Source organism: Littorina saxatilis, linkage group LG16, assembly GCF_037325665.1.
Source record: "Littorina saxatilis isolate snail1 linkage group LG16, US_GU_Lsax_2.0, whole genome shotgun sequence".
Lineage (NCBI taxonomy): Eukaryota > Metazoa > Mollusca > Gastropoda > Littorinimorpha > Littorinidae > Littorina > Littorina saxatilis.
Window position 1 is genome coordinate 11061732 of NC_090260.1, and position 27250 is coordinate 11088981.

At 41.4% G+C, this 27250-nt stretch overlaps 1 protein-coding gene and 1 long non-coding RNA gene across 3 annotated transcripts in view; one reads left to right on the plus strand and one right to left on the minus strand.

Annotated features, from left to right (window-relative positions):
• Nucleotides 1–1883, minus strand: part of LOC138950382 (uncharacterized) — a 4878-nt gene extending 2995 nt beyond the window's left edge. The window contains exons 1-3 of one of the 2 annotated variants that reach the window (XR_011450639.1): nt 1694–1883; nt 1503–1585; nt 392–484 (exon numbers count right to left, since the gene is read on the minus strand). This is a non-coding gene — a long non-coding RNA (uncharacterized lncRNA). The remainder of the gene's footprint in view (nt 1–391; nt 485–1502; nt 1586–1693) is intronic. The other variant, XR_011450638.1, reaches the window with a different exon arrangement.
• Nucleotides 1884–4466: 2583 nt separating this feature from the next.
• The window catches only part of LOC138949856 (uncharacterized), a 30421-nt gene continuing 7637 nt past the window's right edge, over nt 4467–27250 (plus strand). The window contains exons 1-7 of the mRNA XM_070321638.1: nt 4467–4530; nt 5055–5306; nt 5435–5542; nt 14874–15093; nt 17827–17909; nt 18887–18976; nt 25348–25410. Coding sequence (XP_070177739.1) covers nt 4467–4530; nt 5055–5306; nt 5435–5542; nt 14874–15093; nt 17827–17909; nt 18887–18976; nt 25348–25410 — 880 coding nt within the window. The remainder of the gene's footprint in view (nt 4531–5054; nt 5307–5434; nt 5543–14873; nt 15094–17826; nt 17910–18886; nt 18977–25347; nt 25411–27250) is intronic.

Sequence of the window (27250 nt, forward strand, 5' to 3'; positions counted from 1 at the left end):
GACCCTGGGTCTTCGCGAGGTGGCCATTGTGGCGTAATCCCTCCGGACTAGCATAACGTTTCCCTATCCCAAGACCGACCGTGCGTGGTCTATGACCACATCCTCTACGAGGTGACCCTATCAACTAGGCAGCGCAAGCCCCTAGGCGAAACACGGCGGATCTAGAGGAGAGAACCTCGATAAAAAATTTGAGCTGCCATGAAGACGGAGCATGTTGGCTGAGGACAGCGGGCAGACCTTCTGTGCCGACACCCATCTACAGGAGAAAACCAGGCATGCACGCATCAAACCCAACATGGCCTGGCCTGGCGAAGTCTCCTTCTCCTTTATTTAGAAACGTATATTCGGTGCATAGTTTTCACTCGGTCTGTGTGTTCGCACTTATACTCACGTGTTCGGTGGGTGCGTCGATTCAGCTTTTCAAATGAGTTAAGTCGCCTGGAAGAAGGGTACACACGGTCGTCGGACAAAATCAGATTCTCCCCTGGAACCAAAGAGGAGACACCCCCCCCCCCTTTTTTTAAATTTTTTTTTAGAGTTGTAGGCATAAGTTCACGGTCTTACGTCACAGTTTGCGCGAGGTCATAGGGTCATCTTTCTCACTGTCACATGGCGGTAGGGAGATTAAATGCATAAGACGGCAATTGATCCCGAAAATCGACAGGGACTGTGGCGTGGTGGTAAGACATCGGCCTCTTAATCGGACGATCGTGGGTTCGAATCCCGGCCGCGGCCGCCTGGTGGGTTAAGTGTGGAGATTTTTCCGATCTCCCAGGTCAACTTATGTGCAGACCTGCTAGTGCCTTGTCCCCCTTCGTGTGTACTCGCAAGCGCAAGACCAAGTGGGCACAGAACAGATCTTGTAATCCATGTCAGAGTTTGGTGGGTTATAGAAACACGAAAATACCAAGCATGCTTCCTCCGAAAGCTGCGTATGGCTACCTAAATGGCGGGGTTAAAACGGTCATACACGTAAAATTCCACTCGTGCAAAAACACGAGTGTACGTGGGAGTTTCAGCCCACGAACGCAGAAGAAGAAGAAGAAGAAGAAGAAGAAGAAGATCCCGAAAATTGACTTCGCTAATAGTTTGCTCATATTTTGACTGTGTTAATTTCGGATTGTGTTTAAACTGGTGTTACAAAAAAGATAGAAATCAATCGTAAACAGATTGTATGATACAGAATATTGAATACGATGACATACCAAGTGGGGTTTTTTAACGAGTGTTTTGTTTGGTAATCGAATGGGATATCTGGCCGGTCAATGACAATCACATGACCTATTTTGGAAGTAGTATTAATCCCTGGTTACTCCCATCTATTTAATGTCCATATTCATTGTACACAAATAAGGAAATGTGTCTGTTGGCGCCACATCGCATTACGCATATCACAAAGACAACACTCAAAAGCATAATCGTGCAATCACAAATGCTCCTGTTGCTATGGAAATGGCGAGACAGAAAGAGAGAGCGAAGCAAGTATGGCTAATTTTCCTTACCTGCGATCAAAATCAGGAGAAGAAATGGAAACAGACAGCGTGCATACATTATCCCACTTCAACTTTTTGTCTCGGGTTTAAACCTGCAGAACAATTGCAAAAGGAACTCACGTAAGTCTATGTCAAAACATTTAATTCATGTGAATTAGATCACAACAAAATTAGATTAGTCTTACAACTGTAATACATACTAAACAGTAAAGAAACCTTCTTTCGTTGGCAGCAGCGGTTGATATATTGTTGGCAGTGGCCGTTGATATCTTGGTGGCTGTTGCGGTTGATGTCTTGTTGGCTGTGACGGTTAATGTCGCATTGGCTGTAGCGGTTGATGTCTTGTTGGCTGTAACGGTCGATGTATTTTCTGAAGACATGACTGGGTGAGCTGTCTCTTAATATATATCTGCCACAAAGTTCATGACAACTCTTGATATCCTTCCATTGTTAAAGACTGTAACAGTCTGACGACTACCATTTAAAGGTGATATCCTTCCATCGTTAAAGACTGGGAAAGTCTGACGACTACCATTTAAAGGTGATATCCTTCCATCGTTAAAGACTGGGAAAGTCTGACGACTACCATTTAAAGGGGATATCCTTCCATCGTTAAAGACTGGGAAAGTCTGACGACTACCATTTAAAGTTGTAACAAATTGTGCAAACGTTACGCCAATAGCAGTGTCAGACAGTTGGACATTTGAGAGAAATTCAAGTTTTACGCCCTCATGGCAAAGCTATTCAGGGCATGTTCCCGGTACGGGTTTTACCCCGACTTTAGATGAGATACACAAGTGGTTGCGTATTGTATGTGCATGCAATTTTGAGATTTAATGTTAAGACTCGCTCAGTGTGGGATGAGCGTCGCTCGTTCGTTTCGTTGATTGTAATTTTCTCTCCAGTCCACACAACTCTCACTTACTCTATTGGGCATGTCGTATCTAACAGTGGCGTTTACTTCCCTTTGTTGAGCAAGTGTGCAGTACATAGATCACTGTTCTGCTATTGTCTCGAAAACACATTGTATCTTGCCAGACCTTTCAACGTCGATCGTATGCTTTTCTTATTTACAAAACAAAACATTCCAGATTTGACGTAGACTGTTAATCGAAATGAGGGTGACACGTGTGTGTGTGTGTGTGTGTGTGTGTGTGTGTGTGTGTGTGTTTGTGTGTGTGTGTGTGCCGTGTGTGTGTGTGTGTGTGTGTTTAATGCGTGTTTTATGTGAGTGTGTGTGCGAGAGCACACAGCAAATGCTAGAAAGCGATTTGACAGTTTGTTATGACATTTTATATGCAAGTTTCTGCAGATATCCTGAGACGTTTTTTTCTTTGATTACCTTTTTGATGAATGGCACTGTGGTGACGTCATTTTTCACTCAAATTGATTGACATTTTGGTCAGGCAAATTTCGACGAAACCCGGACTATAGGATTGCATTTCAGCTTGGAAATTTAAAAAAGAATGAATGAGTTTGGGAATTACAAATCTCAACATTGTTTAATTATTACAATTATAATGTAAGGAATCGATCCAAAATTCGTTATTCTTATTCTTTATCATTTCTTGATTAAAAAAAAAATAGACATGTTTTGTTCGGATAAATAAAAACACAAGCTCAGACAGTTATAAATTATAGAGAAAAGTGCGCTTTCCTTTGAAGCACTATATTCCACTGCTCTATACTAGCTTGTCACTTCAGGCGATCTGCGAGCCGGCTATACGCTGCTGCGCTATACTGGCTTGTCACTTTCTGCACGCTTGTTTCGTGAACGTGCCAGAGCTTTCTTGGCTCACGGTGTCGGGGTATCGACACACGTTAATTTAATTCTGTGAGTAATGACATATTAACCAAATGTATTAATTTCGCTTTGCGTGACTTGTTTCTTTTGTTGGCATTATCTGTGATAACTATTCACACGTAAGGCGTATAGGTTGTTGGTGCCTTAAGCCATCTCAAAGTATTAGGCTGAACTCAAAGACATGAGGTTCGTGAACTTATGAAAGTATAGGTTGTTGATGCCTTAAGCCATCTCAAAGTATTAGGCTTAACTCAAAGACATGAGGTTCGTAAACTTATCAAAGTATAGGTTGTTGATTCCTTATGCCATCTCAAAGTATTAGGCTGAACTCAAAGACATGAGGTTCGTGAACTTACGAAATTATAGGTTGTTGATGCCTTAAGCCATCTCAAAGTATTAGGCTGAACTCAAAGACATGAGGTTCATGAACTTACGAAAGTACAGTTTGCTGATGCCTTATGTCCTCTCAAAGTATTAGGCTAGCAGGGGCCGTAAGCGCTATGCATACATGCTTAAGCTCAAAAACATGAGGTTCATGAACTTACGAAAGTAGAGGTTGCTGTTGTTGTGTCCCCTTAACCTATAAAGCTTAACGGGACCGTATGCAAATAAGGAAGATTATTTTTGTTAATACAACATTATCTTTTATTTTAGACGCCAACACACACACGCAAAGCCTATGCTGCATTAGGACTACTGCGTCTCTCGTTTAGGTAAATGGAGTCAGATTTTAGCTTCCGTTCCTCCTGACCCACTAGGTGACACCCCCACCCCCCATCCCACTCCCCCCCCCCAAACTTCAACATTAAACCAGCAACAACAACAAAACATTCAAAAGTGATAGCTTCGCCTAAGTCTGTCAACCGAATTACTTCATATTTGGTTCGCATTGACTTCAGTTGATGCGTGATTAGTCCACACAGTGGCAAGTCTGCATAGTACTAATCTGACGTTTTTGCTCTGTACAAAATATCCAAATTTGGGGATTGCCTCAACAGTAGTATGTTTGAAACTGAGCTGAAGATAGCCAAACTCACCCGATTTAAAGCCTCCAGGCTTGTGCTTCTTGGGCTATCTGAAACGACTAGTATACAAACACCATCTGTAGAAACCCGTGACTTGAATACAGCAATTACGGGCAGGATCAGAGCATTTTCTTAACGTCGGTGATGGGGCGAGAACCGGTGCATTTAACGTGGTATGGCCGTTCAGGAGATGCTGATGAAAATGAAGGTATTTCAATGCAAACTGCACAACCACACTGACTCACACGGGGAGAAGGCGGGGATGAATGAGCTGGGACAGTGTTGGCATTATTTCGTGGGTGTCAATACCAACAAGCATACGGACAGGCAAAGCAAGCAAGACAAGACACACAAAGATGGGCGGACAAACACACAAATAAACAAGCAAACTGATAGTTCAAAAACACACCAACCCCCCTCCCTCTTCTTTTGTTTTGTTTTTTTCTTTTCTCTTCTTGCTAACACTCTTCTTCTTCTTCTTCTTCTTCTTCTTCTTCTTCTTCTTCTTCTTCTTCTTCTTCTTCTTCTTCTTCTTCTTCTTCTTCTTCTTCTTCTTCTTCTTCTTCTGCGTTCCCGGCCATGCTAAATTGTTAATCCAGTCAGCTATGCAGGATGAAGTCCGATGTCCGCCGCAGCTTCTTCTTCTTCTTCTTCTTCTTCTTCTTCTTCTTCTTCTTCTTCTTCTTCTTCGTTCATGGGCTGAAACTCCCACGTTCACTCATGTTTTTGCAGTGGGTTTTGCCGTGTATGACCGTTTTTACCCCGCCATTCAGGCAGCCATACGCCGCTTTCGGGGGAGTCTGCCGCAGCGACGTTGCCGATCCCCACAGCTTCTCGTAGGCCTCCACTGGACTGGGCAACGTCTGGTGTCTCAGAGCGTTGAAGGAGGGGCAGGACGTGCTAACACTGGACTGGGCAACGTCTGGTGTCTCAGGGCGTTGAAGGAGGGGCAGGACGTGCTAACACTGGACTGGGCCACGTCTGGTGTCTCAGGGCGTTGAAGGAGGGGCAGGACGTGCTAACACTGGACTGGGCCACGTCTGGTGTCTCGGAGCGTTGCAGGAGGGGCAGGACGTGCTAACACTGGACTGGGCGACGTCTGGTGTCTCAAGGCGTTGAAGGAGAGGCAGGACGTGCTAACACTGGACTGGGCCACGTCTGGTGTCTCAGGGCGTTGAAGGAGGGGCAGGACGTGCTAACACTGGACTGGGCCACGTCTGGTGTCTCGGAGCGTTGCAGGAGGGGCAGGACGTGCTAACACTGGACTGGGCCACGTCTGGTGTCTCAGGGCGTTAAAGGAGGGGCAGGACGTGCTAACACTGGACTGGCTTATGGTGGAGACAGCTGGAAGATCTCTGGATATAATTGAAGAGGAGTAGTCTTCCTTTCAGAAAATGTGTACTCTGCCTTGCAGATTATAAATGTGTGCTGTCGGGGCTGGGTAAAGGGAGTGGAGGGTAAGGGGTGGGGGTGGGTAAGCGAGGGGTAAGAGAGACGAAAGAGAAAACTGGACAGGGAAAATTCACTGCCTGAAATATTCAATAAAGCCACCCAAAAAAAAAAAGAAATTACAACATATGCAGGTTTTCAATTTATATTTTTGCAAAGTATCTGCACAAGCATGTGTGCCTCTGTGAGTATGTTCGTGGCTGCTTTCATGGGGTTCCTGTATCCTCAGAAATCTCTCTTTTTCTGACACCGTTGATTTAACGTCATTTTTACAGGACAGTTTTTTTCCTTTCAGTTATAAGTTGTAGTAGTTTGTCCTTATTGATGGCCGCGGGAGCGGTCATCTATTGGAATGCATTCGGAGAGGTGACGTGTCTCGTTTTTTAGGACAAGTAGAGCTCGTTCACCAGTAGCAAAGACTCACTCAGTCCGTCAGTGTGCCTCAGTGTGTGTGATGGGTGGGGGGGGGGGGGCTCTCCCGTGACCGGCCACTTGCAATAATATACGGACAGGTTTGCACTGGCCCAAGGGTGTCCGTTCATGAGAGGGACTGCTGTAACAGCAAAACCAGTGTGAAACATAAGTAATCAATTTATCCACTTGACTATATTAACAACAGGGACCTATCACTCTTCTTTGCATGTTTTTATGCCGACGGATTTTCAAATACTCTGCAACACAAGTAACCCAAATTCAACATGTGCCCGTACAATACCGCTTCTTTTATGAAAACATTGATTCGGCCATGTTGATTTTAATCAACCAATTTTCTTGGGCTGTCATACGTCGCGTTTAAAGGAAGCATGCAGGGTATTTTCGTATTTCTATAACCGACCGAACTCTGACATGGATTCAAGGATACTTTTCGTGCGTACTTGGTCTTGTGCTTGCGTGTACACACGAAGGGGGATAAGGCACGAGCAGGTCTGCACATTAGTTGGGATCGGACAAATCTCTATCCTTAACCCAGCGGGTAAGGCAGGTTCGAACCCACGACCTTCTGGTTGCCAAGCTGGTTCCTGGGCTGAGCCGCGCGATAGGTAGGGAACACATCGCGGTTTCTGATTGCATGAAATCACAACAAACCTTCGGTGGCCTAGTGGTAAGGCGTCTGCCCAGTGAGCGGGAGTTCGTGGGTTAGAACCCCGGCCGGGTCATACCTAAGACTTTAAAATTGGCAATCTAGTGGCTGCTCCGCCTGGCGTCTGGGATTATGGGGTTAGTGCTAGGACTGGTTGGTCCGGTGTCAGAATAATGTGACTTGGTGAGACATGAAGTCGTGGTGGACTGGGAGTTAAGCAAACAAACAAACAAACAAACAACAAACCTAAATGTCCACCCGTCTGATCGCATGGCTGCATTCCACCCGAGTAGTTGACACCCACTTTTGTTTCGTGCACACCAGTCACGTCGTACCAACTTGATTCTTTTCCACGAGTTTGCACGGGAAGCAAAATCAATGCTCTAAAATGGGAGACAGCAGTACCCGCTATTACGAGTTAGTCGTGTGGCAGAGAGTTTTCTTGCACACGAGAATGTAGATGTCTCACGACGGCATAGGCATAGAAAGACAGAAATGAGTTTTGGGGGACGAAATAACAGGCACAAAACAAGACTGAAAAACACAATTGCCCTTTTACACATACCCTACACACGCATGCGCGCAGAAAATAGATTCAAAGCTTTGACTTCAACAATGTCTGAGAAAACCTCAAATTAACGAACTTTTGTATCGGGCACATACTGTTTGTGACTGTGATTAAATAATAAATTTGTGTTGCTAATATACACATTTTTATGCGCTTTCAGCTTGATTATATTCAATCTACACCCCAATGCTCAAATGCGACCTCAGTATAAATGAAAGTTCAAGAAAAACTTGAAAACAATCTGTCACGATTTAGTGACGTGGATCGAGAAAGTGTCACTCTGTGGGGTGCCTTCTCTTGGTCAATTGCGATAGAAAGCGCCTGTGCTTTCTGTCAACGGCTGGGTTTTAGCTGACCGAGCAATAGCGAACATGTGAATTTCGTGTCGCACGGATTTCACGTGAGTGATTTCTGCTGTCCGGGCAAAACTGGCGATAGCTGAACTTGGAATGTGACAAGGTTAGTCACGTGTTATTGTCAAGGTTGTCTGTCTGAGACATATTAACTACACACTCGAAACTCAGCAGCGAGAGAGAAGCGTCGGTGTCTTAATTATCCTACAAGTTTGATGGTCCTCAACACGTTTAAATACTTTACTGTATACCAATGTGCCATGCTGCTTGCCAGTAGGGCTTAAGAGGAACTACAAGGACAGACCACCTTCTCCCTGTATACATGCTGGATGACAGTCGGGGCGTCAAGGTTTCTCCGCTGTGAGTTTTCACCACATAAAGATTCAGCGCGAGAGGAGGATGACGGTATTTCTGTGACGAACATAAGTCATTCGAAAGGAAGCGGGTTCGCTTAAAAGAGAGCTACATACATAAGGCTGTTGAGGTAATAAATCATTATTTAGCGCTTTTGACGAGTCTGTGTTTGTGGAATGAAATACTCTCTGTTGTTCTTTCCAGGTAGCGCATAATTGGCTCTTTGTGACGCTAAAATACTAATCTGTATATGGTTTTTGCAGATATGGAGAGAAGGAAGGAAAATAGCTGATTTGTTGTTGTAAAAGTCCGTTTGTGCAGGCCCACGTGCTCGATGAGATATGTCAGGGTGACATGTTTAAAGGTGGGGTGTGAGGGGTAGCATGACATGTTTAGTGCACCGAGGCTTTTTGTTGCAGCCTTCTTCTGTTGCTGCCTACGTATTCTACTACGTGCTACGCTGGGATTATGTAACCAGGTCGTCCGCGGCATTGCTGTAACCTGCTAACCTGCTGTATTGGTGATTTGCTGTCGCTGTTGCCGTCCTGCCCATCTACGCGTCTACTACATCTTTCTGGTAGACTACGGGGAGGACCTTCAGCGACTGAGTGAGGCGCCTGATGTCTCCACTGTTCCCTGCTTCGTTGCCACGCTAACCGGCACTACATTCAACGGAGCAGTTGTGGAGACTACAGACTAATTACGGGCCGCCCACTCAGTGGCAAAAAGCTAAGTTGCACCATGTCTTTTGCACCCTTACCACCAAGTCATCTGTGTTATTAATGATTATACTCGAGTGGTGACGACGTGGGGTGTGTGACACCTGCATGAATTAGCACTTTAAGGCAGATCAGTAACTTTTCCTAACTATACACGGGATCAGCGTGTTATTATTATTTTCTGTACTTTAACTGGCATTTTTGTCAGTGACCACTTTAACGTAAAAAGAACATCTTTTGGAGTGAAGTCTCGAGGGAGGTGGCGTGATATTACATAAACAGGCGTCTGAAACTTATACTTTTGTTGATTCTATCTATTTGTATGACTGCGAGAGTGGATCGTGGTGTGGTTAGTTAGTTAGAAGTAACTAACCGTTCATAATCACCTTATTGTGATATTGAAACGTGACACAATCAGGTTTATGTCTTCACATGCAACAAGAGACACTCACCAAGCCTCAACTTAACGGCCACATAACGCAGCCGTTGTGAAAGATGTTACCTTCGCTCCTTCAGAAACTATATACTGTGGATGAAGTTTGATTCCTGAAGTTGTCCTACAGCACCTTTTGACATTGGCTCATATACTTTCTTTCTTTCTTTATTTGGTGTTTAACGTCGTTTTCAACCGTTCAAGGTTATATCGCGACGGGGAAAGGGGGGAGATGGGATAGAGCCATTTGTTAATTGTTTCTTGTTCACAAAAGCACTAATCAAAAAATTACTCCAGGGGCTTGCAACGTAGTACAATATATGACCTTATTGGGAGAATGCAAGTTTCCAGTACAAAGGACTTAACATTTCTTACATACTGCTTGACTAAAATCTTTACAAACATTGACTATATTCTATACAAGAAACACTTAACAAGGGTAAAAGGAGAAACAGAATCCGTTAGTCGCCTCTTACGACATGCTGGGGAGCATCGGGTAAATTCTTCCCCCTAACCCACGGGGGGTTAGGCTCATATACATAATCACATGCACTTAATATAAGCATAGCTTGATTGTTGTGTAGACCTAAGTTGTTCTTTTGTATTACATGCCACCCTGTGTTATCTGAATAAAACCATGCTTAAATAAACGCGCTAGTCCAAGCAGGTTCGCCATTAAGTCAAAAGGATTAAGTAAAGCACAAATTAATTTATGTCGTGCAATTACTTATCGCAATGCTTAAAGGCATATGTACGCGCTACCGTGTTTACAAAGTGTAGTTTGCCCATAATCGATGTCAAACGCACCATAAGACCATGTAATGACGATATGTCGCCATGCGCGGACCATATACATGCATTACAGCTTGTTTTAGAGTCTCAAAAACTTTGGATGTAAACAAAGACGCGGAGTTATTTCCCTTGCGTCAACGCTACCTCTGTTGGCAAATCTATAAATAGGACGATCCAGATCAAAATGAAAATTAACATATCTCAACATTGAAGGGGTCCTAGACCACAATATTTTGCAGGGAACTTAATTTAGCATGTCTCCAGCTGCTGGTAAAGCAATTAGCGTGTATAGTCATCGAGTACATATGGCTTTAAAGGCACAGTAAGTCTCCCGTAAACCATCACTGATACTGTCAAGCTTTTACACACAGTACAAACGTGGTTTATCTTACCCCTGAGCCATCGTGAACCGGTGTGATCCAGTTTCCTTTTTGTCACAATGTAGTCGTCAGTTTGTGATTTCAATGCGACTCGCTGTAAGCTTATCTGCAATAGCACGTTATTATGTACTTCTGAATCTAAACGCAACAAACGGCTGCGATTCACACGAACTCTAGCGATGGCTTTTGACTGTTCAGAGTAACTGGCGTTAGGCATAACCGTCGTCTGCTACGAGAACCACGACCTTGCGTGACCCTGCTTCCGGGCTTTTCTTTTTTCAAACTTTCAAAACTTCGGATTGTACTGATCTTGTCCTGATGAAAAAAGAATTATTTTGTGATTTAAGAATGTTTGTATATGTCGTAACGAAATCTGGTAATTGCCGAATTCGTGAAATCGGCAACCTATTTGCCGAATTCGTGAAATCGGCAATCGCTTGCCGAGAACGCGAATTCGACAGGCTATTGCCGAAATCGTGAAAAGCCAGATTAAAGTTGTCGAATTCGTGAAATCGGCAACTGATTTCACGAAATCGGCAATCGATTTCACGAAATCGACGATTTTGTCGATTTCACGAATTCGGCAACTTTAAACAGGTTTTGGTACAACAGAATTTTCTGTAGCCGATTTGTCACGAGTTGACTGAATAAATGAGATAGAGGAAGGTTAATCGGTGAATATGGCCTTGTGTGTGACTGCGTGTGTATATGTGTGTGTGTGTGTGTGTGTGTGTGTGTGTGTGTGAGTGTGTGTGTGTGTACGTGTGTGTGTCTTGTGTGGTGGCGGTGGTGGTGGTGGTGGTGGGTGTGTGTGTGTGTGTGTGTGTGTGTGTCTTGTGTGGTGGTGGTGGTGTGTGCAGCCCAACCAGTGGCTTTTGGCCAAACGTGACCTCAAAGGGAGAACGGTTGTTCAAATTTCGATGCGCTGACGAATTCTTTTGCGAGAGATAGACAGACAGACAGACAGACAGACAGACAGAGAGAGACACACAGAGAGAGAGAGAGATACAGACAGACAGAGACACACAGAGAGTTAGATAGAGAGAGAGAGAGAGACAGACAAAGACAGACAGACAGAGACACACAGAGAGTTAGATAGAGAGAGAGAGAGAGAGACAAAGACAGACAGAGAGAGACACACAGAGAGAGAGACAAGAGAGAGAGACACACACACACAGAGACACACAGAGAGAGACACAGAGAGAGACACAGAAAGAGAGACACAGAGAGAGAGAGAGACAGACAGACAGAGAGAGACACACAGAGAGAGACTCAGAGAGAGAGACACAGAGAGACAGAGAGAGAGACAGAGAGAGAGAGATAGAGAGAGACAGAGAGAGAGACAGAGAGACAGACAGACAGAGAGAGAGAGACAGAGAGAGAGAGACAGAGAGAGAGAGAGAAAGAGAGAGACAGAGAGAGAGAGAGAGAGTGACAGAGAGAGAGTGAGAGAGAGAGGAGATGTTTATTACCTTTACAATTCTCTGTGAGCCAGCTATGTCCAACAGTTCAAACCGGCTTCTCAAATAGTAGAAACCGCGATCTTTGGTTTGCTGACCAGCAAGTGTTGAAATCATTGTATTGTAATCCTTTCTACTTGGTAGAATGTGCACGCTAAATTTCTCTTTTCTGATGGCATCATCAAACCTGTCGGCAAACAGCGCCTCCATCATTGAAAGCTTCCTTGTTATGAAGGAAATTGTGAATATAATTTGGGCTCAACATTTTTCTTTTTAAAGGGTGAGTATTTTTCACCGTTTATTTCAACTACATAAAGACCGATATGCACGTGAAAGTGACTGAACATTGTGGAGTTAACTCCAAGTCGACGGGGTTACCACAGGACGAAGAAGAAGAAGAAGAAGATGAGCACAGAGAACAGTTCAGTTTGCCATCAGACGCGTGACAGCTCAGCTACACTACATTCTGTTGCACCAAAACATGTTTAAAGTTGCGCCGATTTCGTGAAATCGACAAAATCGTCGATTTCGTGAAATCGATTGACGATTACGTGAAATCCGTTGCCGATTTCACGAATTCGACAACTTTAATCTGGCCTTTCACGATTTCGGCAATAGCCTGTCGAATTCGCGTTCTCGGCAAGCGATTGCCGATTTCACGAATTCGGCAAATAGGTTGCCGATTTCACGAATTCGGCAATTACCAGATTTCGTTACGACATATATACTGAACTTTAAAAAATAAAAAATAAATCAACTCGGTGGTGAATGTTTTCAATGTTTGAATATTTTATTTATTGGCCATTTTAGTGTTTATAAACCTTCGCTTTATTGATTTTGAATAGAACATCATGAAATGACAATTTTTTTTAAAAAAAGTGACTGAGTCTAAGCGCAATGATTTCGGAAAACGTTCAGTGTTCATAACGTGCAATGCTTTGGCCAGCTCCACATAAGCATCCCAATCGCTTGCTGAGTCTCTCTCCTTCATCAAGTCGTGGCATGATTGCGATATCTGATACAGCCAAACAGCCAGTTGCATTTCATAGGGCCATACACTATCTTTTTTACGTTATTGTCTCCCGTTCAGCCCATGGTCTTTATTAGCACAGTGAGCTTTGGCTGGATCAGCAATACTGCAAAGCGCACGCTGACAGCATGAAACATTTGCTCCGGCACTCAAGATGTCAACTACAAATTACAGGTTCAATCTGATTTCCGTTTGAGAGCAAAATCTTTCAATGCACTATTTGCAGAATTTATGCCTTTCAGTATATAACAAGCTGTCAATTTATTATTTAGATTTCAAACGTTAGTTCTAGCGCCAAAACTGACGCACCGTCCGATTGTCTGATCAGACAATCCGCAAAATTAATTCTCTGAAAATTGCTCGCTCTTTATGTAGGGCACCTAGGATGTTCTCAAGCGGTGAGTGTTTAAACGAAAGGGTGTTTGTACTGTGTGTAAAAGCCGGACAGTATCTGTGATGGTTTACGGGAGGCGTACTGTGCCTTTAACCGACCTCAGGTGGTGGAGGGCATTCACTTTTTAATGAGAGTGCGTTGATACCTTCAATAATGCTATAGATGACAATACCTTAATCCCTTCAATGATTTTATATAGAAAATAGTGCATTAATCCCCTCAGTTAAATTGTCGTTAGATATAAACTCCTCCCTCTTGGAAGCATATAAGTAACCACGCACGTACCAGTCATCAGGATTAAAACAAAATCCTTCCACTTGGATAACGCAGAAGTAAACCTTCTCAAGGAGAAATAGAGATGTGTTGTTTGGTTGACATGGGGGCCATTCAAAAATGTTTTTTGTTAAGTTAGTTAGTTAGTTAGTTAGTTAGTTAGTTAGTTGGATAGTTATTCAGTTAGTTACTTAGTTAGGATGGTTGGTTGGTTGGTTTGCTAAATAACTATTTAGATAGTTAGTCAGATAGCTCGATGCACAACAACAACACAGAAATGCACTACAAGAAATCAACAAACAAAATGACCCAATCCGTTTTAGAGTCCCATAGGAAATACCCTCATCCTGCCTGTAATTGCTGTATTCAAGTCACGGAGTTGTACTGATTGTGTTTGTTTACTAGTCCTTTTAAACAGCTCAAGAGGTGAAAGCCTAGATGCTTTAAATCGGGTGAGTTTGGCTCAGTTTTTGATTTCAAACATCCTACTATTGGGGCAATCACCAAATTTGGATTTGTTTTGAAAGAACAAAACGTCAGACCGTTTGACATGCAAACGTGGTACTTTGTGGAACAATCACGCATCAACTGAAGTCAATGCTCACCTAATATCAAGTAATTCGGTTGACAAACTTTGGGTAGCTATCTCTTTTGAATATTCTTCGGGAACTTAAGCTAAAATCTGACTCCATTTACCTAGATGAGACAAGCAGTAGTCCTTTTGCAGTATATTCTTTGCCTTAGTTTGTGTGTTTGCTTTAGATTATTAGTTACTTGATTTATTTTTATCTGACTTTTGTTAAGGATGTTGGCTTTATTTTGACATTAACACCACCTATATAAGACGCTTTCTGTGTAAATGTAAATGCATAATCACATGCACTTAATACAAGCATAGTTTAATTGTTGTCTAAATAAAATCATGTTTTATTGAACACGCGTGTCTAATCCAAGCAGGTTCGCCACAAAGTCAAAAATATTTAAGAAAGCACACATTAATCTACGTCGTGCAATTACTGATCTAAATGCTAAACCGACCTCAGGTGGTGAAGGGCATACACTTTTCAATGAGAGCGTGTTAATGCCTTTAATAATGCCATATATGAATGTGCGTTAATCCCCTTAGTAAAATCGTCGTTAAATATGAACGTCTCCCTAGTGGAAGCATGTGAACAACCACACATGCACCAGTCATCAGGATTAAAATAAAATCCTCCCACTTGGATCACGGCAAAAGTCAAGAGCCTTTGTGACAGACATATAAGAGAAAGCTCCCCCAGTCACATCTTCAGAAAAGAAGTCAACCGCTACAGCCAACGAGAAGTCAATCACTACAGCCAGCCAGAAGTCAACCGCTACCACCAACGAGAAGTCAACCGCCACCCCCAACCAGAAGTCAACCGCTACCCCCAACCAGAAGTCAACCACTACAGCCAAGCAGAAGTTAACCGCTGCAGCCCACGAAAAAGGTTTTCTTACTGTTTGGTATGTATTACAATTGTAGGACTTGTCATTTTCTTGTGATCTAAATCACATGAACGAAATGTTTTTACATAGATTAACGTGAGGTTTTTTTTTCTATTGGTTTTCAGTTTTTAATTTGAGACAAAAAGTTGAAGTGGGATGATGTGTGCATTGAAACAAAATGCAATTCCAATATATTTACTGTCACATGAGTTTGATGGTATTACATAGATTTGTATTGTTCTTTGTTTTATTTGTTGGATAAAACTGAACACCTAACTACTAATTAGCAAGAAGTTGGATGTGTTGGATGTACAACTATATGATACAGAGTTGATGTTTATAACATGTTTATTTTGTTATATGCAGATGATACAAACATTTTAGCAAAATCCCGGAAAACACTACAACACTCGCTTAATGTGTTGTTCAAATATCGTGATCAGTGTTAACGCCGGACAACAAACAAGTAGGTTGTTTGTTGAATAGGTAAGATACGAAAATTGTCATTATTTAAATACAACGGTTAAACTATATTGGGGTCGTGTTTGGTTTTCAATATTGAGGTTTATTTTTTATTTATAATGATAAGTTTGATAACGCACATAAGTTGTTATATGATACGACCTCTAGAGCAATGTTTAGTCTTAAAGATTTGTCAATAGATATTCAAGTTGAATTGTTTGATAGAATTGTTGCACCAATTTTGTTATATGGTTGAGAATTACATAGAGGCCCACATTTGGTTAATTTAGCAGCAAAGCTGCACCTTGGTTTATATAAGATTATTTTGAAATTGAGAAAATCAACCCCACGTGTATGGTTTTGGGCGAACTAGGCACATTTCTATTAATTATCCAAGTTAAAGATAGAATATTAAGTTTTTGATTCAAGTTGGTGGATTGTTAAAATACTAATATATGTTTGCAAATGTTTTTTTTTAACCGTTTTTGGTATTGCCTTTATGCAAATAACATATATAAAGGATCCTATTTAAAACAGGCTCGTCGCGATATAACCTTCGTGGTTGAAAACGACGTTAAACACCAAATAAAGAAAGAAAGAAAGATTTAAAACAGGTTGAATAACTTTAATGCTCTTGGTCTTAGTTGTTTTTTATATGACCAGTTTCATCTAAAATAGTTTAAATTGAAAAAGTTAAAATTCCTAACAGATTTGATATATATAGTCGTGGATATTTGAATTAAGGTAAAAAAGAAACCTTTTGAATTATATGAATTGTTTAAAGATATATTTACATTTGAACATAATTGAACATTTTTCCCCATAACCTATATAGCACTTTCTTTGTTTCGCTTGAGAACATCAAATTATAAATTACCATTTCAGATAGGCAGAATATTAAATATACCACATAACCTAAGAATACGTGTTAAATGCCAGTCTGGAGAACACGCGAATGAATTTCATTATAATTTTCATTGTAATAATTTTGAAAATTTGAGGAAAACGGTGATACCAGTCAATTTTTGGAGAAATTCAAACGCAGGGACATTCGATTTTTGTTGTTAAACTTAATGTATTAGAATAGTTTTATTATGAAATAAATATGATTATTTGTAAGGTATTTTATTAAAATAAAATAAAGTCGCGTAAGGCGAAATTACTACATTTAGTCGAGCTGTGGAACTCACAGAATGAAACTGAACGCACTGCATGTTTTCACAGTGACCGTAGTCCGCCGCTCGTGCAAAAGGCAGTGAAATTAACGAGCCTGTTTAGCGCGGTAGTGGTTTCGCTGCATAGCATTCTTTTCTGTGCCTCTCTTCGTTTTAACTTTCGAACCGACACAAAAAAAGTTTAAATTGTTTTAAAATCGATTTTGGAAATTTTATTTTAATCATAATTTTTATATTTTTAATTTTCAGAGCTTGTTTTTAATCCGAATATAACATATTTATATGTTTTTGAAATTAAAAAAAATGATGAAGAATAAGATGAACGTAATTTTGGATCATTTACAAACATTTTTATTTTAATTACAATTTTCAGATTTGTAATGACCAAAGTCATTAATTAATTTTTAAGCCTCCAAGCTGAAAAGCAATACCAAAGTCCGGCCTTCGTCGAAGATTGCTTGGCCAAACTTTCAATCAATTTTATTGAAAATGAGGGTGTGACAGTGCCGCCTCAACTTTTACAAAAAGCCGGATATGACGTCATCAAAAACATTTATCGAAAACATGAAAAAAACATCTGGGGATATCATACCCAGGAACTCTCATGTAAAATTTCATAAAGATCGGTCCAGTAGTTTATTCAGAATTGCTCTACACACACACACACGCACAGACAGACAGACACACACACACACATACACCACGACCCTCGTCTCGATTCCCCCTCTATGTTAAAACATTTAGTCAAAACTTGACTAACTGTAAAAAGCACAACAAAACGAGTCCTGTTAATACATTTGTGATTATGATTGATTAGTTATTAATTCAGTTTGACAGTCATATTTCTGGTTATTTTTTTACGAAGTGTTGTGTCTCACAATTACATTTCTCTTTCGTTGATTTGTTTAAACTTTTGTTGTTCTCAAATCAATGTAAACCTAGGGGTTCTTTGAAGTGAACATTGCTTTGCCGGGCCTTATTGTTTACCAGCTTTTAAGTTGAAGTGGAATGATGTATGCATTCAAACAGCATACAGTGTTGATATAGTTACTGCCACATGAACTAAGTGTTTTGACATAGATTTACGTGAGTTCCTTTTGCTATTGTTCTGCAGGTTTAAACCCGAGACAAAACGTTCAAGTGGGATGATGTATGCACGCTGTCTGTTTCCCATTCTTCTCCTGATTTTTATCGCAGGTAAGGTAAATTAGCCATACTTGCTTCGCTCTGTCTTTCTGTCTCGCCATTTCCAAAGCAACAGGGAAATTTGTGATTATACGATTACGCAATTGAGTGTTGTCCGTGTGTTATGCGTAATGCGATGTGGTGCCAACAAGCAAATGTCCTTATTTTTGTACAATGAATATGGACATTAACATAGTCATAACTTATCTTATCTATTGGAACAGTACCAGTTATTCCACTCATTCAATATTAGACTGGATGTGTAAACGAGGGTGGAAGAGGAAGTTTGTCTGCCTATGCGTTTGAAAGATTGACTATGTATAAATACCGCTTCATGCACTTTGAGTTTTGGTTAAAATCGCTCGGATGCTCCAGGCAGTATGTTGGTGCGAATGGAGAAAATGATCTAACTTTAGCCTATGAAAACTTCATGTCAATACGCTATTTTCAGTCAAATCGGAAAGACGTCTAACAATGTTGTGAATAGTGACACATCTTTATAACAAACGTAAACCATGTATTAATACCACTTCCAAAATAGGTCATGAGATTGTCGTTGACCGGTCTGATACCACATTCGATTAACTAACCCTAGTTGAAATATAAAACTTGGTATGCCATCATATTCAATATTCTGTATCATAACGTCTTGATTTGTTTCGATTGATTTCTCTCATTTGTTCACACCGGTTTAAACACAATCCGACATTATCACAGTCAAAATATGAGCACAATATTGGCGAAGTCGATTTTCGGGGTCAATCCCTATTATGTTTTAATCTCCCTACTGCCGCGGCGTCGCGTCATAGATCATAATAAATCCCGATGGGAAAGGCCGTCTTCAATAAAGCTACCGCCATGCGAGAAAGATGACCCACTGACCTCGCGCAAACTGTGACGTAAGACTGTGAAGCCAAGAGGTATGCCTAAAACTCAATTGCAAACGTCTTGAAAACAGCTGAAATGTTTGATCTCCTCTTTGGTTCCAGGGAGTAATCTGATTTTGTCCGACGACCGTGTGTACAATACTTCCAGGCAACTCAACACATTTGAAACGCTGGATCGCACTAGAGATATACGTGAGTATAAGTGCAAAAAACAGACAGACAAACATGCACACAAAACAAAACAGACAAAGTGAAAACGATACACCCCAAATATACTTGTGTGTAGTTAAGGAGAAATACTCAAAGTTCCCAGCCTGCCACAACTGTATGAACTTCCCCTTTCCCCTTTGAACTCTCGTGCGATCGACACGTGCAGCCGTAGAATTGACAGAACGCATGAAATACGCAAGATAACAACACAGACAAACCTGCCTGCAAAGATAACTGATTTGGCTTTCTCCTCGTGTGTAAAGCTTGCCAAGTTATGCCCATTCTGATTTTTCCTCGACTTTTAATTTGCATCTTACGTTTTAGTCGGGTCGATTCTTGGGGTACCCTTAATTTTGGCGGGGGTCACGTGACCAATGTAAAATAACTCTTTGATACAAACAATTTGCTATATAGCAAAGTGGAGGGTTTGTAATGGCATAACAAGTGTGTAGGAACTGACATGGGACAAATGCTTCACATGGGGTACAACTTTGGGAGTAATAATCATTTTGCACAAGTTAGTTCCCCCACCTTACATACTGTGCGGTACACGTAACCCCACTACACAAGTTAGTTCCCCCACCTTACATACTGTGCGGTACACGTAACCCCACTACACAAGATAGTTCCCCCACCTTACATACTGTGCCGTACACGTAACCCCACTACACAAGTTAGTTCCCCCACCTTACATACTGTGCGGTACACGTAACCCCACTACACAAGATAGTTCCCCCACCTTACATACTGTGCGGTACACGTAACCCCACTACACAAGTTAGTTCCCCCACCTTACATGATCTGTATGATCTACGAGTGAAGTATTTTGACACTTCTAGCTTGAAACGTATTTTTACAGAGGTCAACTCCACAGCTCTCTTTGGATTTTTAAAGGAGTCTGGCCTTTATTTTAAGATTTGAATTTTATATCCTTGACACGTTGGGTTTCAATTTAGCTTTTATGTGTCCTTTGGGTGACGTTCCTAATTTTGTTCAGTTCTTCTTCTTCTGCGTTCGATGTTGATGGAATTTTGTTCAGTAAAATTGGTTTAATTTAAATGTACAATGTTCAACTTGTGGGGTCCCGATTTGGCCTATATGGTCCGCTGGACCCAAAAAGCAACAACAACTAACTAACCCCACCTTACATACTCTGCCGTACACGTAAGCCCACTACAACAGTTGCCCGCACATCACATCTTCTTTCATTCCAACAAAACACTGGCCCCTGTTGGTAGACTTTAATCCACTCGTTTTCTTGGTGTTTGTTTAGTAGTGCCACACTATGCAATGAGGAAGGAAAAACAGGAAGGAATATACAACATTAAACATTCTTTCACTCAAATCAAAATTCACATTCAATAGATAAACGTCATGATGCAAAATATTATTTCAGAAAACGCACAACCCATAGTTTGTTCTACAATGTTCTCAAATAATCAAATAGACCCCTGAAGATACGTATTCCCCTTCCTCGCATTGGTCTCAAGTTTAGCTTTTTCTGCAAGCATGCTATGGAATTCATTACCCGATACTTTCCGGCAAATACATTCTGTCATTGGTTTTAGTTAGATACAGATAATTTTCTGTACTCTTTAAATACATCATACATTTTGTTTCTACAGAAGTCTTTACTTGTTGAAAATTGAAGACAGTATACCGAAGGCGCCATTTTGGAAAGTATTCTGAAGATTTGAACCTTATTAAGTTCAACGGACATTCGCTGTAATGTAATTAAGAAACGCCTGAACTGATTTGCTTAACATGAAGTGTTCCGCAACTATGCGAAATGATTACATGAATTTTGAAATGAATTTTAATCAGTGAGCGGTTTGCTTCGCCCAGCTTCCCTGTCAGGAGTCAGGACTTCCGGTCGCCATCTTCATTTATTTAGTTTTCATATACCCATTCATCAAAGCAGGAACTCAAACCTACAGTCTTGCTGACACATGCCACCCTGCGCCAAAACGCTTCGCATAACAGAAACACCGGGAATGTCAGTTGGAGAATATCACGGTCTGCATTGACTACCAGACACAGCATTCAGATTTGAAAAAGAGAATGCTCAAACACTCATTCTAAGACCTTCCTCTTGTGTGCTGTCATCGTGTCAGCTCCCAAAACGATTTCAGTAGCTCTCGGCTCAATTTCAAATCGGTATCTCTAAGAAATAATCAGGGTCGAAAGGTGGGACAACAAGTAAGACTGGCGCCAGAAGGAGTCGCAATGAGAATTACAGTCTGCGATTCCTACTTATTACACAGCCGTTTTCAATTTGAGTAACTCAGTGCTCAAACGTTTATTTCAAGGTGTTCATGGGGAAATAATTACAACACCCAACCTTCACTGTACATATAGCTCTTGGAGCGATTTGAGACAGTTTTCTTGTTAGATATAATCCCTTTTAACTCATTCGAGGCGCAGCTAAATTTCCCCTGTGTTCCCTGCCAACGCGCGATTTAGAGCCATTTTGAAAAAAATATTAAAAATCAACAACACAAGATAACCTTACATACCTTATGTTTTTGCAAAGTTTGAAACTTACTCTTTTAGAAAATATATGAAACATTTGAAAGTACATACCTTTTGTTGTCTTCATATCCACGCAAAATATCCAATTTGAAGCAAAACAAAAAAACTTTCTACGTCATGGGTTCATCATACACAATGTCATGATCGACACTTGCATTGCCCGAATCATCACCCAAATGATCGTCCATTGGCACAAAATCGTCACCAGAATCTAAAATATCATCTCCACTATCATCATCACTGAGGTCAAGATCAGAACCGTACTGAATAACACGTTCTAGCACTCTTTTCAAGTTACTACGTCTCAGCAGAACGATCCGCCATCTTGGAAAAGTCAAAACACGTGGGTCGCACACCGTCAACAAAATTTTTATTAATCCCAACAATTTAAGGGAAGGAACTGTTTACAGTGAATGGTACCACTGTAGACAGATAGAAGTTCATTGCAGGGGTTGTTTCCCTTGGTCAGCAGGACCGTTTACACCGTTAAAAATTCGTGATATCCGTCGGAACTCAAGTGCCGGCACGCAGCCAACGCTAAACACAGATGTCGGAATTCCAGTTCCGACGCGCCTCGAATGAGTTAAAGGACCCCAACAGGCTATTTTTGGTGTCAAAAACGCGTTTATTTGCGTTTTGGCGTGACTTAGGTTAACAAGACATATGCATGCCGTAGGAAATTGTTTTCTCACCTTCCCTCACAGGGTTTAGTTTATTTCGGAATCGTTTAGGCCATAATCCGACGAATTTCGTGGCTGAAGCGAAGCGTTTTCGCGTTCCGATCTGGCGGTCATTGTATCTCGAACGTCCGCGAGAGTACGGAAGTGGTGAATTCTGGGTAAAATTTTCGATGACGTCAGAAGCCGTATTCATAAAAGCAACTTTAGCTGCTGAACCTAACAGTTTTGAGCCTGGGAGTTAAAACCAAGGGTCTGCGCGCCCCGTGATTTGTAATCATTATTTTTACAAATCACGTTAATATGTTCCCGATATCTTCTTGTCATCCCAAAAGTCAAGGCACAAAAACAAAATCCCTTGACTTTTGGGGTAGCGCGACTCCGTTGATTTTGTTTTCTTTCTCCATGATTTTTCTTCCTTTTCTTTATTGTCCCATCGCTGCGAAAATTTGGGTCGCTTCCTTCGAGTGAAAAGCTAGAAACAACAGAGTCGCGCTACCCGAAAGTCAATGAAAAATACACTGTCATCTATCTCTATATATTTATAGATATAGACATACATATATATAGATATACTGGCCGTATAAAATTTCATCTCACACGGCATCACTGCAGAGCGCCTAGAACTGTACCCACGGAATATGCGCGATATAAGACTCATTGATTGATTGATTGATTGATTGATTCTCTCTGTGTGTGTGTGTTTGTGTGTGTGTGTGGGCAACACCTGTGGAATGTAGAGTTCTGTTTGTGATGTGGTCTGGCGGCTTTGGTGTGTCTGTATGTTCAGGCCTTCCTTCGAGAAGCCATAACAGTTATTCTCAATCCCGTTTGAGTGGACTTCGCCTTCAAAGGTGATTGTGGTGTTTCGGCACTCGATTACATTTGGCGTCGTCGACAGCGATGGGACTCGACATGAAATGTTCAGGCCACTGAATCATTTTCGTATATTTATAGATATAGATATACATATATAGTTGTTCGCCTTAGAAGTTGTGGGGTTTCCTTGCATGTACCCGTAAGTTGTCCTCACTGTAAAAGTGCAAAGGTCGAATCTATTTATCGAAAAATCCACTGTCATCTATCTCCATATATTTATATATATATATATAGATAGATATATACGGCTTCTGTGTGTGTGTGTGTGTGTGTGTGTGTGTGTGTGTGTGTGTGTGTATGTGTGTGTGTGTGTGTGTGTGTTTGGAGGCAACACCTGTGGATTGTAGAGTTCTGTTTGTGATGGGGTCTGGCGGCTTTTGTCTGTCTGTATGTTCTGGCATTTGAAAAGCCATAACAGATAATATAGGGCTTAGAAATAAGCTCTAAAATTCTCAATCCCGTTTGAGAGGACTTCGCCTTCAAAGGTGATTGTGGTGAACCGCCACGCTGTCTGTCTCTGTCTCGCGATTCACCCCGGCGAAGCCGGGTATTCCTCTAGTTGTTATATGTGTAGCAAAGTGGCATTGTTATATGTGTAGCCAAGTGGCATTGTTATATGTGTAGCCAAGTTGCATTGTTATATGTGTAGCCAAGTGGCATTGTTATATGTGTAGCCAAGTGGCATTGTTATATGTGTAGCCAAGTGGCATTGTTATATGTGTAGCCAAGTGGCATTGTTATATGTGTAGCCAAGTGGCATTCCCAGCCTCTTTGTTATATGTGTAGCCAAGTGGCATTTCCAGCCTCTTTGTTATATGTGTAGCCAAGTGGCATTCCCAGCCTCTTTGCTATATGTGTAGCCAAGTGGTATTCCCAGCCTCTTTGTTATATGTGTAGACAAGTGGCATTCCCAGCCTCTTTGTTATATGTGTAGCCAAGTGGCATTCCCAGCCTCTTTGTTATATGTGTAGCCAAGTGGCATTCCCAGCCTCTTTGTTATATGTGTAGCCAAGTGGCATTCCCAGCCTCTTTGTTATATGTGTAGCCAAGTGGCATGCCCAGCCTCTTTGTTATATGTGTAGCCAAGTGGCATTCCCAGCCTCTTTGTTGTATGTGTAGCCAAGTGGCATTCCCAGCCTCTTTGTTATATGTGTAGCCAAGTGGCATTCCCAGCCTTTTTGTTATATGTGTAGCCAAGCGGCATTCCCAGCCTCTTTGTTATATGTGTAGCCAAGTGGCATTCCCAGCCTCTTTGTTATATGTGTAGCCAAGTGGCATTCCCAGCCTCTTTGTTATATGTGTAGCCAAGTGGCATTCCCAGCCTCTTTGTTATATGTGTAGCCAAGTGGCATTCCCAGCCTCTCTGTGTTGACGTTTCTCCTGCCCGACCCAGTTGGTTTACGAAGTGTATTCCATAGTTACCGAGCCTTTTATTCGTTGCTTTCATTAAGTGGTTGCAAAAATAAGATGAATTCATGTGTAAACACGATTTGTCGCTATGACTAAATGTTTTAACATAGACTGGGAATCGAGACGAGCGTCGTGGTGTATGTGTATGTGTGTGTTTTTGTGTGTATAAAGTGATTCCGAGAAAACTACTAGGCCGATCTTCATAAAACTTCACATAAGAGTTTCTGAGTATAATATCCCCAGACTTTTTTTCTTTTTTTGGATAAATGTCTTTGATGACGTCATATCCGGCTTTTTGTGAAAGTTGAGGCAGCACTGTCACGCTCTCATTTTTCAATCAAATTGGTTGACATTTTGGTCAAGTAATCTTCGACGAAACCCGGACTTTAATATTGCATTTCAGCTTGGAGGCTTGAAAATTAATTAATGAGTTTGCTCATTAAAGTTGTCATTAAAATCGATTTTCCGCAAAAACAGATGTAAAATTCATTGCACTGTATTCCTCATCTTCTCCTGAATTCAAAAAAATATAGATATGTCATGTTTACTCTAAAAATGTACTTAGAATGAAAGAAAATAGGTTCAATAAGTACTACGGACGCGTGCTTCGCGGCGGCGAGCGTGACCCGTCTTGTTCTTCGATACGGTAAGGCGAGACTATCTGAATGAAGTCTCGGCGATGATTGGTTTGTGGTGTTGATCTTGACTAGATGTTTCTATATCGCTTCACGCGACTTGTTGTTCTTTCTTGCGGATCCTTATTATAGGTTTTTTGTTCAATCAGGTTATGTTTATCTTCCATCCAGCAGTCGTCAATATATCATGCATAATTCATGTTATTAACTTGTTGTGCAGACTCTTCTTTCATTCGCTGGGGGAGGAAGAGCTGCCCTGTTAACTCCGCCTTGGTCTATGCCGGTGAGTAAGGGGATTCCCTGTGCACTTGCCGTGTTATGTACGTATAAGTTACACCTCCGTTCATCCATTGTATCGCGTAGTATCTTGTCGAGACTCAGGCTCAATGAACATGATGACGTCACTCGAGGGTCTGCCGAGAGTAACGTCATTAGATTCTTTAACCCCGTCGAGACAAAATATCACGCGATACCATGGATGGACGGAGCTGTAACGTATATATGGCATGACCAAAGTAAAGTAAATTTGTCATGGGATGTGGAAACACATCATTGGAAATTCACCAAGGGCAATCAACCCAAGCCTAGAATTTGTAGAACTATATTTTGTTTAAGTCTTGGCAAGGCCAGTTTTGTCCAGTTCCGGAAAAGACATCATGAATTCAGTCACCCTGCCGAGACGAAAAAAACCAATTCCATGGATGAAAACGTATAAGCTTATATCCCGTGACGCATCAAAGCTAAATTTTGTTTTGAAATGTCTTCACAACGTACAGATAACTTATAACGACATAATCGCCTTCACAAGACAGGAAAAACGCACACTTTGTTTTTCGTCTGCTACAAATCTAGTCTTGTTGGTTGACGGAGAGAATAAAGCTTCAATCGTACCTTCATCAACAGGAATAAATGCTCAATCCGCTGTCAGTTCGCAACTGAACCTTGGTTTTTTTCTTTAACTTTTTGGTTACCATTGAAACGGCAATCCAAAAGAGTGTTTCAGCTGTTTCAAGACACAGGCTTAGCTCCTTCTTTTGAGTTGCTTTTCAGTCTAAAATGACACCGGAAGCGAACAAATTGTCGCGGTTAACTGTCGTCACAAAAAGACGTCATGACAAAGTTACATGCAAAGCAAAAGAGACTTTGACGTCATTTACTTTTGTTTGGAATTTTCCGTCTGTTCCTAGCTTGTCAGTGAAGACCTGACGTGAGTAAGCTTACCCTTTGCAGCTGTGAAATAATCAGTCTTGTGTCTAGGTCGTGTAGGTACAGAGTTTGCTTCTGCAATCATTGTGTTCGTGTTGATGACGGCTTCATAAGATTTCCATTTTCTTGTTTCTGCGGCTGCGCAAGTTATTTTGCCTAGGTCATGGCCGAACTTTAGGCCTACGGAGAAATATCGCTGGATATTTTCTCCCTAGATTAACAGAGACAAAGAAGGGAAGTCATGCTGTATATAGAGCTTAAACAATGACCACGAGTTGATTACTGGAAAATAAACCACGAGTGGGTATTTGCAGCCGCTTGGTAATTCACGAGTGTGCTACCCACTCGTGGTTTATTTTCCAGTAATCAACGAGTTGTCGTCATTGTTTAAGCTATTTATACAAAGAACAACACGGGTCGAACATGCAGTCATGCAGACGACATTTTGTAGGCAATTTCATTTCAGCCTAATCACTCAGAGTGTCAAATACGCGTCATTCAATAGTCCCTATTGTTTAACTTTATTCTTAGTCTCCGACTCGTCGGCATTATACTTGTCTCGTCTAAATATCGGACCCTATTGCTACGATTAAAACACAATAGCGTTTATATAGCTATTCTGACATTACATTCTGTGTTAAAATCATGTTTTTGTCAGCAACAAGGACCAGAATGGTCCATGTCGTTGACTGATTGCAGACGACGGTTCCCTTTCCGCATGAAGCCACGGAAATAACCGAACATTGAAAAACCCACGGACATGTATTACGGAGAGAACTCGAGATAACCGGATGTTTAGCATTACGTCAATATGCTAGGAATCATATGACGTCATGACGTATCATGCTTGCCTACGTAGATTGTATGTTCGAAAGTCTGACTTCTGTTGTGAATTCGCGTGGTGAAGACTGCGGTAA